This window comes from Pleurodeles waltl, chromosome 6 (assembly GCF_031143425.1).
Source record: "Pleurodeles waltl isolate 20211129_DDA chromosome 6, aPleWal1.hap1.20221129, whole genome shotgun sequence".
In the NCBI taxonomy this organism is placed as follows: domain Eukaryota; kingdom Metazoa; phylum Chordata; class Amphibia; order Caudata; family Salamandridae; genus Pleurodeles; species Pleurodeles waltl.
Genome location: NC_090445.1, coordinates 1,094,424,848 through 1,094,437,658, shown reverse-complemented (window position 1 = coordinate 1,094,437,658; position 12,811 = coordinate 1,094,424,848). Strand labels below are relative to the sequence as shown.

At 40.4% G+C, this 12,811-nt stretch overlaps 1 protein-coding gene across 1 annotated transcript in view; it reads right to left on the bottom strand.

The window, feature by feature from the left end:
* Window positions 1–12,811, bottom strand: part of LOC138300599 (L-threonine ammonia-lyase-like) — a 168,845-nt gene that overhangs the window by 109,854 nt on the left and 46,180 nt on the right. The window contains exon 3 of the mRNA XM_069240192.1: window positions 2,241–2,595. Within this exon, the coding sequence (XP_069096293.1) occupies window positions 2,241–2,595 (355 nt within the window). The remainder of the gene's footprint in view (window positions 1–2,240; window positions 2,596–12,811) is intronic.

The following is a 12,811-nucleotide window of genomic DNA, read 5'->3' as shown; positions in this document are numbered from 1 at the left end:
CAATGTAATATCTGCAGTAAAGAAAAGTGTTGTGATAAACCTAGTATTGAATTCACATGACATACAACTATTGTTTCTAACCAAAATAGGGTTTCCACCCGAGAAAAAACCCTCAAATTGAGGATTTAGTCATCAAACATTTTAAAGTGCTGCTATACAATTGCCTTCTTAGAAGAGAGGTAGGGGTTGCAGCTATTTTTATAGGTCTTTATCAATCTCTACTAATTCCAACAGGCAGTATATTTGTGATGAGACGTTGCTGTTATAAGTTGCCAGCTTGCCTAGGGCAAAATACGTCAACATTTTATCCCACCACTCATGAACCTAGACCATTATTACAAAGGTTATTTGAAGTATTCAGAATCTCTCCATATTAGACCAAGTATTGGTGTTTGGATATCTTAATATTTGAACAGAGCATTTGGATAACCTATAGTAGCAGAAAGAGATAGAGAACCAGAAGTTTTAATGTTACATCGGGTTGTGACTCCACTCGCACATCAAGCCAGACATAAGCAGGGCTTAATTTTTTACCAATTTAGAATACTGCCTTACAGGGTGGCATAGTAACTCCGTTTGCTGTAACTAACAACATAAAAAACTAAATCATAGTTTTGGGGCAGCCACAGATGATATTTCCCAGATTCAAACAAAGTGGTAAATTAAAGGTTATTCAAATGTAAATGAATAATAGAATCCGTGGCCAATCCCACTCCTATTAACAATGCATTGGTTCCATCAAAGATCCATCAAGATCTTGTAGATAAACTGTCCGAATCTTAAAAAAGTGAACAATATCAGAAGTGGGTTCTACTAGGTGGCAAACAGCTTCTGTGAACATTTTACATGACATTGGTTTGAATTCATTAACTTTAATCCTCTATCTATCTTGATTGTAAACGTCTCATTACTGAAAGTAAGATCTTATTTTTTGCCTTTGGACGTTTTTCCAGGCGAGGTAATTAACGGAAAACATAATAGGTAATTTTAGTACTTGCAACAATTCATGCCGACTGGAGATCGGGTGTGGATCATCCTGTTTCTTTAAAAAAATGAAATGGATGGATTTCTTTAGGTCTGCACATAAAATTGTTCAGTGGGGTGTCCCTCAGGGCACGTCAGTCCCCGTCCCCATTGTTTAACTTGTATGTCTATTCTCTTAATTTTTTGTTACATGGATTAATTATAAACCTATAGATGTGTTTGCAGATCACACACATGTATATTACAACAATAAACAGCATAGTGTCGAACTAACATGCAAAAAATGCAAAGTTGGTATGGGACTAAACGTATGTCAATAAGTACACAAATAATATATTCAGTAAAATGTCTATACTGACATTATATTCACAATGTATATACAAATCGGAGTCACAAAAATCTTCCTTCAAGTCCTGTTATTTCTACAACACCAAAAATTTATTTTGTAGATTTTTATGTGATTTACATACCTACTAAATTAAAAAATGTTTTTACGTGTGGTAGCTTTACATAAGGAGATTCAGGTGTACATATGTAATCCCCTCAATTTGTATAGCTGCAAGAGGGTGTATAAACGTGTCTCCATCGGCACAAAAATCAACATGTTTTGTGAATAGTGTATGTTTGAAAATGTATGCACAGCCGTAGTTGTACATATACGTGGGCATACTTTTCTGTTCACATGTTTTCCTTCGTGAATTGGGCCCTTGGAGTATAACAGCAACTTTAAAGTCACGGTGCGTGATGTTGGCAAAAGAAGAAGATGCCACGGAGGAATGCTAAGGTGACGTATGGCAATAAAGTCTGTGACGATTCAGTTTAACCTGAAGCTCCAAGCAGAAAACTGAAAACTGATAATATCAATGATTATGACATCGATTACAATGATAACAGCAATATTTAAATATAACAACACTAATAAGTACTCTGAAAATTAAATTTTTAAAATTAAAATAACAGTATTAATAAATATACAATTAATATCAATGGTATTGCTGTATTATTATTAACACCGTTATCAAGCGTTGTATCATAATAATGCTGATAAAGTTAATTTGATGATTGTTCTTACTTTTAATGACATGAGTAATATAGATACTGACAATTGTAATAGAGAAATAGATAATATTAATACCATAATGTATACTAGTAACAATAATAGACATGTTAGCAGTATAAAAACAGTATCAATTAATTATCTTAAACTACTGCTGATATAGGCAACACCAATAATTATTAATGTAATATTTCTGTACCATGCATGGGGTTTTCTGCACTCCACCCTGGATCTTGAAAGCTGCTGCGCTGATATCTTCAAACCTAATGACCTCACTGCGGGGGCGGGTGCTGGCCCTCCTAACTGGTGGGCTGGCAGGAACATGAGGCTGTTGCGGCTGCAGCTGTGCGGGGGCATCACCCAGGAGCTCCCCTGGGTTGCCCACAATCTTCATCTCCCAGGTCCTGACATCCCCATTAAGGTAATCTTCCTCACCAAAGTCCTTCAGCCTTTCGGGGTTAATTGGTGGTGGGCGGGGTGCAGTGCTGCAGTTTTGGGTGGGTGTGTCCTGGCGACATCGGAGTGACTCTCTTCTTTTCAATTTCTTTTCAACTCTGTTAGCAAAACACATAGAGAGTAAAGGTTTCTTCATATTTGGGATATGCAGAAAAGCTGTTCCCCATGAGCTTGAAAATGTCTCCCGGGCCAGACAGCAAACATCAAAATCATGGTGGTCATGCAATAAACATGTAAATTGCATATTCTCACACAACATTTAATGAAAACGTAAATGTTATCAATATAGATTTGGAACATTATAAGTTTACTCTAGCCTCTGTGAAAATGACAAAACGTCCAAATTTCAATAACTCTAAAATGAATAGGTGTCCTTGTATGTTTACAGATTTTCTGTAGTGTCAGCGTTTAATCTTTTAGACAAAATTGACTAAATCTTGTCGGTATTTAAACACAAGAGCTTAGTATTAAGTGGATAAGTAGTACACAAGAGCTACAAAAGAGACAAATAACAAGTTTTAAAGTCTATCAACATAATAACAAAATGGAGAGAAATAACAAGAAATCAAAATAAATAGAAATCTAATGAGAAAAAAACAGAATCCAATTAGTTATGAAATTTACAGGTCTAATGAGAATCACTGATTAAAAATAATCATGTAATTTACATTGTGAACAACCATGCTTCCCTGTTGGATAGCATTCTTTTGCCTTTCTTGACTCTTGCTTCTGAGGTGAATGCCTGATGTCAGGCATGGGGAAAGTCTCAGATTGTGCTAGAAAATTGTGAAAAGGAGGAGGTTTGAGGTTCCTCGCCTCCCGCAATAGCAATTCCAGAAGCAGGGATGCACTTGCCCCCACTTCTGTTGCTACCACTCTCCATGAGCAAAATGGAATCAAATTAGATGCTTCCTGGGATTAAAAGATTTGTGTAAGTGTTGTAAACTATTACTACTGTGATCTCTTTATGGTTAATTTGCAAACGTATGTGGTAGAATTCAGTGATCAAGGCATGTGGAGTACACAGAAAAGAGGTGTTATGACTAATGTTTGGGCCCAAACACTGTGTTACCAATTCAGTGATATTTTGACTCCTAAACAAAACGTGGATGTGGTTTCTGATTCCCCACTTTGTTGTGGTCAGAGAAGCTGAACTTTAAAGCTGCACTGTGTGTTAAAAACAAAAGAAGGAGGAATGGTCACACCAAGAAGAAAAGATGGCATCCTCCATCTAGCAGAAATGGAAATAAAGATTTGGGTGTTTATATATATTCGCGTACCCAAACACCTAAATCATTAGGCGTGAGGCTAACACAAAAATCTAATTAGGACTGAAGTGTCCTCACATGGAACCCAGTGAGATGTGAACTAGGTTTTCTCCTTGTGTGGACTGAAAATCCCAGCTATGCTCAAGCACAAGGAGAATAGAATACCCCCTTGTGAGCTCCCTAATCATCCAATCCTACTAAATTATTGGAGCTGAGTCTATTCTCAGGTGATTTGGTCAGTCTAAACTAGGGTAGTCACCTCCATCTACTTCATGACAATATCATGTTTCCAGAGTGTGGCTTTTCTATTTCATATCCTTGTTATTGGATGGGATAGTCCCACCCGGACTACAACTCTAAGAATACTGTAGGTTTTTAAAGTAAAGCCACAACTGGAAACAAGGTGTCCTGATGACATGGAAGCAAGATAGCAATCTAACCCTGTAGTGAACTTCCAAAAAGAATGAAAATGAGTCACCATAGTACACATAAACACAGGCCTCACAGCATCAGTGGTCTCACCATATCGTAGGTGGATATAAGTAATTCAACAGACATATAGGCCCTCATTACAACATTGGCGGTATATACCCCCTACCGCCGCGACAATGGCCGCCAAAAGACCATCGCTGCAGTTACTAGCCATCCGCCAAATTATGACCGTAGCCGGAATTCCACCAGATAAATGGCAGAAATCCGGCTACGGCCATGGCGGCAGATGGCGGTAAGGTGGTGCTGCTGCCAACAGCAGCGCCACGCCAGTAGACCGCCGCTGACCGTATCATGACACGTGATACGGCTTGGTGGTGTTCTGCTGGTGGACGCTGCTGCTGGCAGCAGCACCTCGTCCCGTCACCTACCGGAGGACCCCCTGCAATCAGGTAAGTCGGGTGCTCCAACAGGGAAGGAGGGTGGGGGGTGTTGCATGTGTGTGTATGTCTGTGCATGCGTGTATGGAGGTATGAGATGTGTGTTGTCTGTGTGTGCATGTATGGATGTGTGAGTGCGTGTATGTTGTGTTGTGTGCATGTGTGTGTGTGCATGTATGTATGTCAGTGTGTGTGGATATGTGTGTGCATGGATGTATGCATGCGTGGATGGATGTGAGGATGAGTGTGTGAATGCATGTGTGAATGAAGGTGCATGAATGAAGGAGAAGGGTCTGGAGAGGGAGGGGGAATGGAGAGAAACCAGGGAGGGAGAGGGGGTGGGGAAGACCCCAATCAGTGACAGGGAAGGAATTCCCTGTCACTGATAGTGCCTACTGCCATGGTTTTCGTGGCGGTAAGGAGGCTACGAAAACCATGGCGGTAGGCGGGGTCATAATCCCACAGGCGGGCTAGTGACGGCCACCTGGCTGGAGACTGCAGTCTTCAGCCCGGCGGTTGTTACCGCCATGGCGGACGGTGTGGTACATTGGCGGTTTGGCTTGGGTCAAACCGCCAAAGTCATATTATGGGGAAAAGCACCGCCAGCCTGTTGGCAGTACTTTTCTCCATTTTACCACCATCATGGTTGTAATGAGGGCCATAGTGCTGTAAAAGATAGGCTATGTATCCCCAGGTTAACTTTGAAAAATTTCAAGGCTTCACCAGAGACCAGAGATGCAGTTTTGTCAAAAGACTAAACTATTTATACATTTGTAGATCATTCAGAACCCTGACATGTCTATTTTTCTTGTACATGAACTGTAAAGATCAGTAGCTTACAACAACAGTTCCAGAGGAGGTATTGTAGTAACCCTCCTTGGCACAGAGCATAACAGAAATTGGGCCCCATCAGACCAAGTCAGCCGGAATGTGCTTTCCACCTTGGCACAGTAAGCAACATATTCCCCATCTATAGCATAGAAAGCTAAGATTTTCATCTAGAAGAGCTTTAGGATGCATTCCACCTCCTCTTGAGTAATTGGAGTTAACACCAACAAAAAAATGGAGATGAACAAAGATTTTGCCTTGTTGGCCAATAAGAAGCACTGAACTCTAATCCAAGAGGCACATCTGGGAGCTACTGTAAAATCCAGATGTGTTCTCCAAAGCAAAATGGCAGATGTGCTGTTCAATTGGGAGGCATTGTAATATGTTGTGACTACACTCATGTAATACTTCATACTGTGACATGGTACTGAAAACATTGGAGAATGGACTTGATTCTATTACTTTATATGTTTTAGCTAGTTGAGGGTATAGATTAGAGGGTGGGAGTCTTAAAGGGATCATTCATGCTTTTGTAGGTATCCTGTAGCTTTTGAGCAGTGTTGTGAGGATTTATTAAAAAACTTACACTTAAGGATTAATATCAGCATTTGAAACTAAGAGTTTATGATGTTAATCCACCCAGAAATGCACAGCATCACTCTTTGTTGTGACTGGTTTATTTTGTAGCAATCAAATTTGATGAATGTGCTTAATTCTCCTATGTAAAGGACTCTGTAGTCAAAGGCAAGCCCAATAAAAAGCTGCTGAAATAAATAGATAGATACACTAAAAAGCAGCAGGGTTATCATTGTGAATCTTCTCTAGATTCACATGCAGTGCATTATTTTATTCCACCATATACTGGTTACATCCAGAAATGTATTTTACAGCCCTAAAACCTTTTCTTTTGGGTGTGGCCCATAGGCAGAGTTGTGAAGAGTTACTATGATGTTGAAATAAGCTTACAATACCTCAGTACATAGTCACCATTTTCAGAGTGTTTTTTTTTATCTTTGGGTTTGGAAACAGGAAATGTTAAAAAAAGTTAAAAAATAGAAGACAGCATTGAAAGACCGGTATGGAGGGTTAAAATAAGAGCACAGTGAAGTACAACAGACTTTCGAGATGGAGATGTGGATGCAAATATCAGTAACAACATTGGCAATGGATCACAAAAGTGTGCACTGATCACCAAGTCAAGAGGACACTTGATCACACTGAAGACATGAACAAAACTCTAAGGTCTTTCGGGGCTTCAACCACAAAGGTCAGATAAATACATACACTGAGACAAACCGTTACCCCTTGGTCTATTTCAAACATAAAATGAAGGGTTGATTGCAAATCCATTCTTTAACTTTTGTTCTAAGTGCCACCACAAGTACTTCACTGTATTGTGTTGCATTGTATTGTATTGTAATATTTATATAGCATTTAAAACTACCCCTGTGTGGAGCACTAAAGTGCTTGCATACATGGAAAGCATGTATTGTAGGGTGTGTGATTGGAAGTGTGCTGTCTTTTCTTTGATCCTGTGTGGGAGGTGTTTCCATGTCATGCGTGAGGACCACTGAGGTGTGATTATTGTGTTATTGGACGCAGCACTTGGCAGTGTGATAGATAAAGAAGTGTGAGAGACTGGCAGACAGTTTATGGTTTTCAGTAAGGAGTCAGGTTTGAACAGCTCTGCAGCTCCAATTATGGGATTTCTTACGTTCAACGTCCACTGAGTTTGTTGCTGATGGGTTATCCATTCTGAGGTAATATTTCGTTTAATGTTTATGATCGTGATCAGGCACAAGTTAACATGAGAAATGGTGGAGAGATTTGTTGGGATGGATTTTGTTAAAATTAACCCATATCTGATTTTCAATGTCAAGCATCTAGTTTGGACCTTCTTTGGTGGAATAAATTAAAGTGCTCCGTTGGCCATCAGAATGTGACAAATCCCTTCAGGTATTCCTTACCTAATCTAATAATGATGGGTGGCTTATTTGCTGTGAACTGGTACAGTACTGGGGGACGGCTATAACCCTTAGCAGTTGTGTCATATGGAAGTGCAAGCAGTAAAAGGAAACTATGCAGACAGTATGAACTACAGTGGACTGCCCAACCACAGAGTGTTATGGTATTACTATTAGTGTGGGTTATACATTTTATTTTATTGTAATTGCATTTATGTACCACTTACCAACTCGGAAGAGGTATTCTAGCACTTTACATTAGACAGCACGAAACTCTGGAACTCATGGTTAATAGTTTTCTTTTTTGGTTATTGTTGGTTATTGGGATTAGTCTTGGGTTCGTAAGGAACCCATGCCATGCATTTACTACAGTTTTTATGTAGTAGATTAAATTTATCTGATTTAGCTGTGATCTTTAGTGGATTGGCTGGCTATGTGAATTCATGCACTGGTTGATGGGATTGTGTAGTGTTAGGATGCACCGGCATGCCTTTAAAGGAGAGATTGTTATCTTTGAAATGATGTGTAGGCCATGTGCACAGATACAGCAACAAGGATTAAGGCAAATATACATGTGGCTTCTTGGCAAATAACAAGAATTCCGCCTTGGTATGGTTGAGCTTTAGGAAGGCTCTGGACATCCATGTCTGGATGATGTGCAAGTAGTGTTTGAGGTCTTGGATGTCTGAAGTAAAAAAGACTTTCAAGAAGAATTGTATATCTTTGTCACTTTTGTAAATATTGGTGCTGTTATTTGTGGAAAGAGTAGCAAGAGGATCCATGTAAAGTTTGGAGATGGCAAGAAACAGCATGGAACCCTGGGAGACTCCACAGGTGATATGGATCTTTTGTAACCTGGAGGTGTCCATGTGAACAAAGTGGCGTTAGCTGGAAAGGGTGGTGGAGAACCTGTGAAGGACATTGATGGTGAATCCCATTTGAGACTCTAGGAAGTATAGGAAGTATATAAGGATGGGATGGTCAACTCTGTTGAAGCCAGCTTAGCAGACCAACAATATATGAAGGAAGAGATCATCTTCATCTGTGGTCAGGAGAGCATTGTTCAGGATATATAAAGTAGAGGTCCCCATGCTGCAGCATGATCTGAAGCCAGACAGGTAGTTGTACAGGTGATGATTAGCATTGATGTAATCTTGGAGTTGAACATAGGCCAGGAAGGACTCTCAGATGGTGTATAATATTTGCCTAACTATGGACTGTAGACCTGAAGGGTGTAGGACCTGTGCTGTCTTCCAGTCTAAAGGCATGATTTAGTTTTGTGAACAGGTTACTACATCATGAACATGTGCCGTATTACAAGTGCATTTCATACTATGACATTTGTTTAAGGTGGATGGGATATCCATCACATTTGTAACGAAGTAGTCATCCTCTAAAGTCTAAATCAGGTCCTATGATCTTGAAGCCAAGAGAAAACCAAAGGTAGGCACATATGCTATGATGTAAGCCAAAGAAAATTTCCCTATGCAACTGGGGCTCTCACTGAGAGAAGACTCTGTCAAAGTGGATGACACTAAAGATGCCCTGAAAGGGCAGTATGTGTCAGACATCAAAGGGTCAGTGAAACAGATATTTTGTGAGGCTACAACGAATTGGTGCCTAAAAAAGATTATTTCCATGTTGAAAAAAAACCTACGACTACAAATCCAGTGTCATCTCCCCTCAAAAAGAAAAGTATATTGACTTTCATTGACAAACCTAAAGAAACATATATCGATTTTGATAAAAGGTACTAATGTCACAAGTTTGAAGAGGCTGCTTTAATACAAAAGAAAAAGGAATTTGATGACATACTCAGTTCAAATAAAGTACCTCTGAAGACAGACCACAAAAGACCCAGGGAGAGGGCAGAACAAGAGAAAGTATAACCATTGGACGAAAAGATGAGTAGCAGGATTAAGAACAGCACAACATGGGGAAGACACATTAATATACCCCACAATATGACTCAGACACCTAACAAGGCAAATGGCAGGACCTAGAAGAAGAAGAAGAAAGGTAGACACTTATAGAACCAAACCATCTCCACAAGATTAATTATCGTACACCATGCTCTCATGGGTAGAGCAGCTAACATGAATGGGATGTAGCTGGAGGAAGGGAGAGCAATAGAAAACCTGTTTCCAAGTAGAGACACTCATCCCAAGGAAGAGGAAACACTTCTATCTTCCTTTGCTAACACGTAACCTTTAACAAGGAACAGAGGCCTTGAAAGGTCCAGCATCAACAAATGCAATTACTTTTAGGGTAGAGGAAAAGTACAACCCTTCCCCAAAAGATGTGCTTTTCATTGTCTTTTTTTACATCTTTTGTACTTGCCTCTAACAACCATCATAATATGACCGCAGAGCACTATGGTTGAGATCAAATGACAAGGCTATAGAATGTGACGAGGTATCTCAGATTAAAGCCAGACAATCACCTATAGAAAGTGGTGTCCAGATAGCCTTTGTCAGATGGGAACCAAGGATGATAAAGCCTTAAGGGGATGGCATCCAGAGGACGATGGAGTAGTTTGGCTGGTCTTAAGTGTCACATATGTAAAGAGGATTGAGAGAATTCTAGTTAGTATCCTTATACCTGGCTAAAAAGATGGGTCTTCAATCATCTTCTGAATTTCCATTGATGACATTTCAATTTCAAACAGGTGGGTAGGAAGCTCTAGAAGGAGGAGCCAAGGCAAAGTGTGTTGACGGTTGGTCTTTTCTTATATGTGGCCTATGTAGGCATTTGAGAGACGGGTGATGTGATCATGATGCTACAAGCAAACATTAAGGCCCATATAAGCCCATAAGAAAAAGTGGTGCATCAGCCATAATGCACCACTTTTCTTGTGCCCTCCCTACTGGTACCTAACAACACCATGGTTGTGCCGTATTTATAATAAGGCACACCATGGCGGTCATTAGCACAATAGTGTCAACATTTTTGACGCTATTGTGGTGATTTACTACACTAGCATCAAATATTTTGACGGTAATGCAGCAAAGTGCAAAGAATCCCATAGGTTACTATGGGAGCGTCATTTTAATGCCTGCTCTGAGCAGGCATTAAAAAGTACTCCACAAATGGCACAATGAAATCTTTTCAATTTCACTGCACCATTTTTGCAGGCCTCATAGTGCCACAACACCTCCTTACATACATTATGTCTGGCGCAGGCATAATGTGGCGCAAGGGGTTATAAAGTGCCGCAATGCATGCATTGCGACACTTTGTAAATATGGTGAGGCAGAAAAGCCACTTTAGCGCAGCCATAGCGTAATGTGCTAGTGGCTCTTAAATATGCCCCTAAGTGAGCTCAAAATGTGGAACTCTGGAGTTTGGAAAGGAAAGGGCTTGATAGGATAGTATATAGGCTGCAGTAGTCCAGGCAATAAATCAGAATTGTCATGACTAGGGTGTTTTTCTGCAAGGAATGAAATATTGGCAGAAGACCTTTTGGAAGAGAGATGGTGGAAAGCCTTCTTTGTGACCAGGCGTATGTGAGGGGTGAAAGAGAGAAGCACACTGAGGTTATTTGCTTTGTCCACCAGCGTTTGTAGGGCAGGCTGCCGGTTCCACAGGCCAGGTGAGAGGGAAGGAGCTGGGGTTATTATGACCGATGAAAGATTTCCATTTGGTCACCATTAAGGCTTTGCCATTTGTTTACCATCCATCTGTGTATCTGAAAGAGGAAGTGAGCGAGTTTGAAATATATGTTCATCATCAAGTTTGAGGTTAGCATTGAGTGTCATTTGCAAAAATGTGATACCCCAGCTTGTAAGTGTCAAGGATGATGGAAAGGGTAACTATATAAATTTTGAGTGACAGAGGGACCAGTGCTAAGTCATGGGAGAGATCCTGCTTGTTTACCATCTCTTTTGGAGAGGAAAGTGCCTATCTTGACCTGGTGACTGTCGTCTAGTAAGAATGAAGAGATCCATGCCAGCACTATCTTCCTGATGGCAAAAGATGCAGAAAGGCATGTGAAGATATAACCTGGTGAGCAATGGTGTAAAAAGCTGCTGAGACATCTAGCAGGACAAATGTGCTCGGATAACTCTGTTCATGAGATTTAAGGAGTTATTTCCTCATTTAAAAGGTGATTGGTTACCAGCTAAGCAAATACTTGCCATTTGTCAAGGGTTTTGCATTGCATTGTAACTCAGGAAAGGCTTGAGTTTGGCCTGTATTTTCTTAATTTTTCCAAACTTCCAAATTGACATTAGGCTGCCATAGTATGATGATGGAATTTTAAGGGCCTTCAGAATAGCTCCACAGGAATAAGATGAGTGTATTACTTCAGCACTTGGTGTGAGTGCTGGTAAGCCCTAATTGATGACTTTTCCATTGCTTATGTCCCTTGGAGGGGAAGATTTCATGTATATGCTCTGAATGTTGATTGTGTCAGAATCAAAGAATTATGCAAATTCAGAGAGGAAACCTACGCAATGAGTGTTGAAGGGGGCAGTGCTCAACTTAGGATGCCGGGTGGTGTCAGAGGCTACATGAGTTGGTGCTATGTAGATCTCTGTGCTTTCTATTTTTATTGGTGAAGCCAGCCAGAAATGTATTGCAGAGATGAGTGGGGGTGGCGGTGGTGGGGGATTAATCCATGTAGGAGAGTATTTGTGGAGATAATTTTGAGAAATTGGTAAATATAGGCAACGCAGGCCTGGAAATTAGTGTTCTTTGCTCTAACACGGACAGCTTTGTAGCCTCTAAGTGAACGCAGCAAGTTGTTCAGTCAGGTAGTAGGTTGGATTTGACCTATTGTCTTATAAGTGCTCTGTCTAGATATTTCAATAGTTTCAGTGCACCAGTTATTGGACTTTTGGGGATCTACGTTTGCAAGAAGATTGGATCCAGAGTGTCTGAAGGGAGGTAAGTTTATATTTGAGATGGGCTGCAGTGTAATCAGGAGTGTCAAGAGAGGGGTCTAGGATTTCGAGAAGCAGTTTGGTAAAGGCTTCAGTCAGCACATGGGAGGAACTGACTCTCTATTTCGGAGGATCTGGGTTTGATATTTAATTTGTTCCTGATGCAAAATTTGACTAGGAAAAGGTAAGTCCTAGGGATGTTCTGGATTCTACTCTCCAATTATCAAGGAGTTGAACCTCTAGTATTATGGAGAACAGTAAGTCTGGGCTATTGCCACCTTCATATGTTGATTATTTACAATTTGAAATAAACCAAAGGTGCATATATCATTGATATTGGTCTGGATTTATATGTTAAATGGGACGTCAGCCCAATGGTACAGGTTGCCTACCATAGTGCCCAATCTAAACTGCAGAGGACATGCTGGGCAAAGGTAAGTAGTTCGATGTAAAAGGAGTCAATGAGTGGGTGAAAGATGACTGCACAAACAAAAGAGGTGGT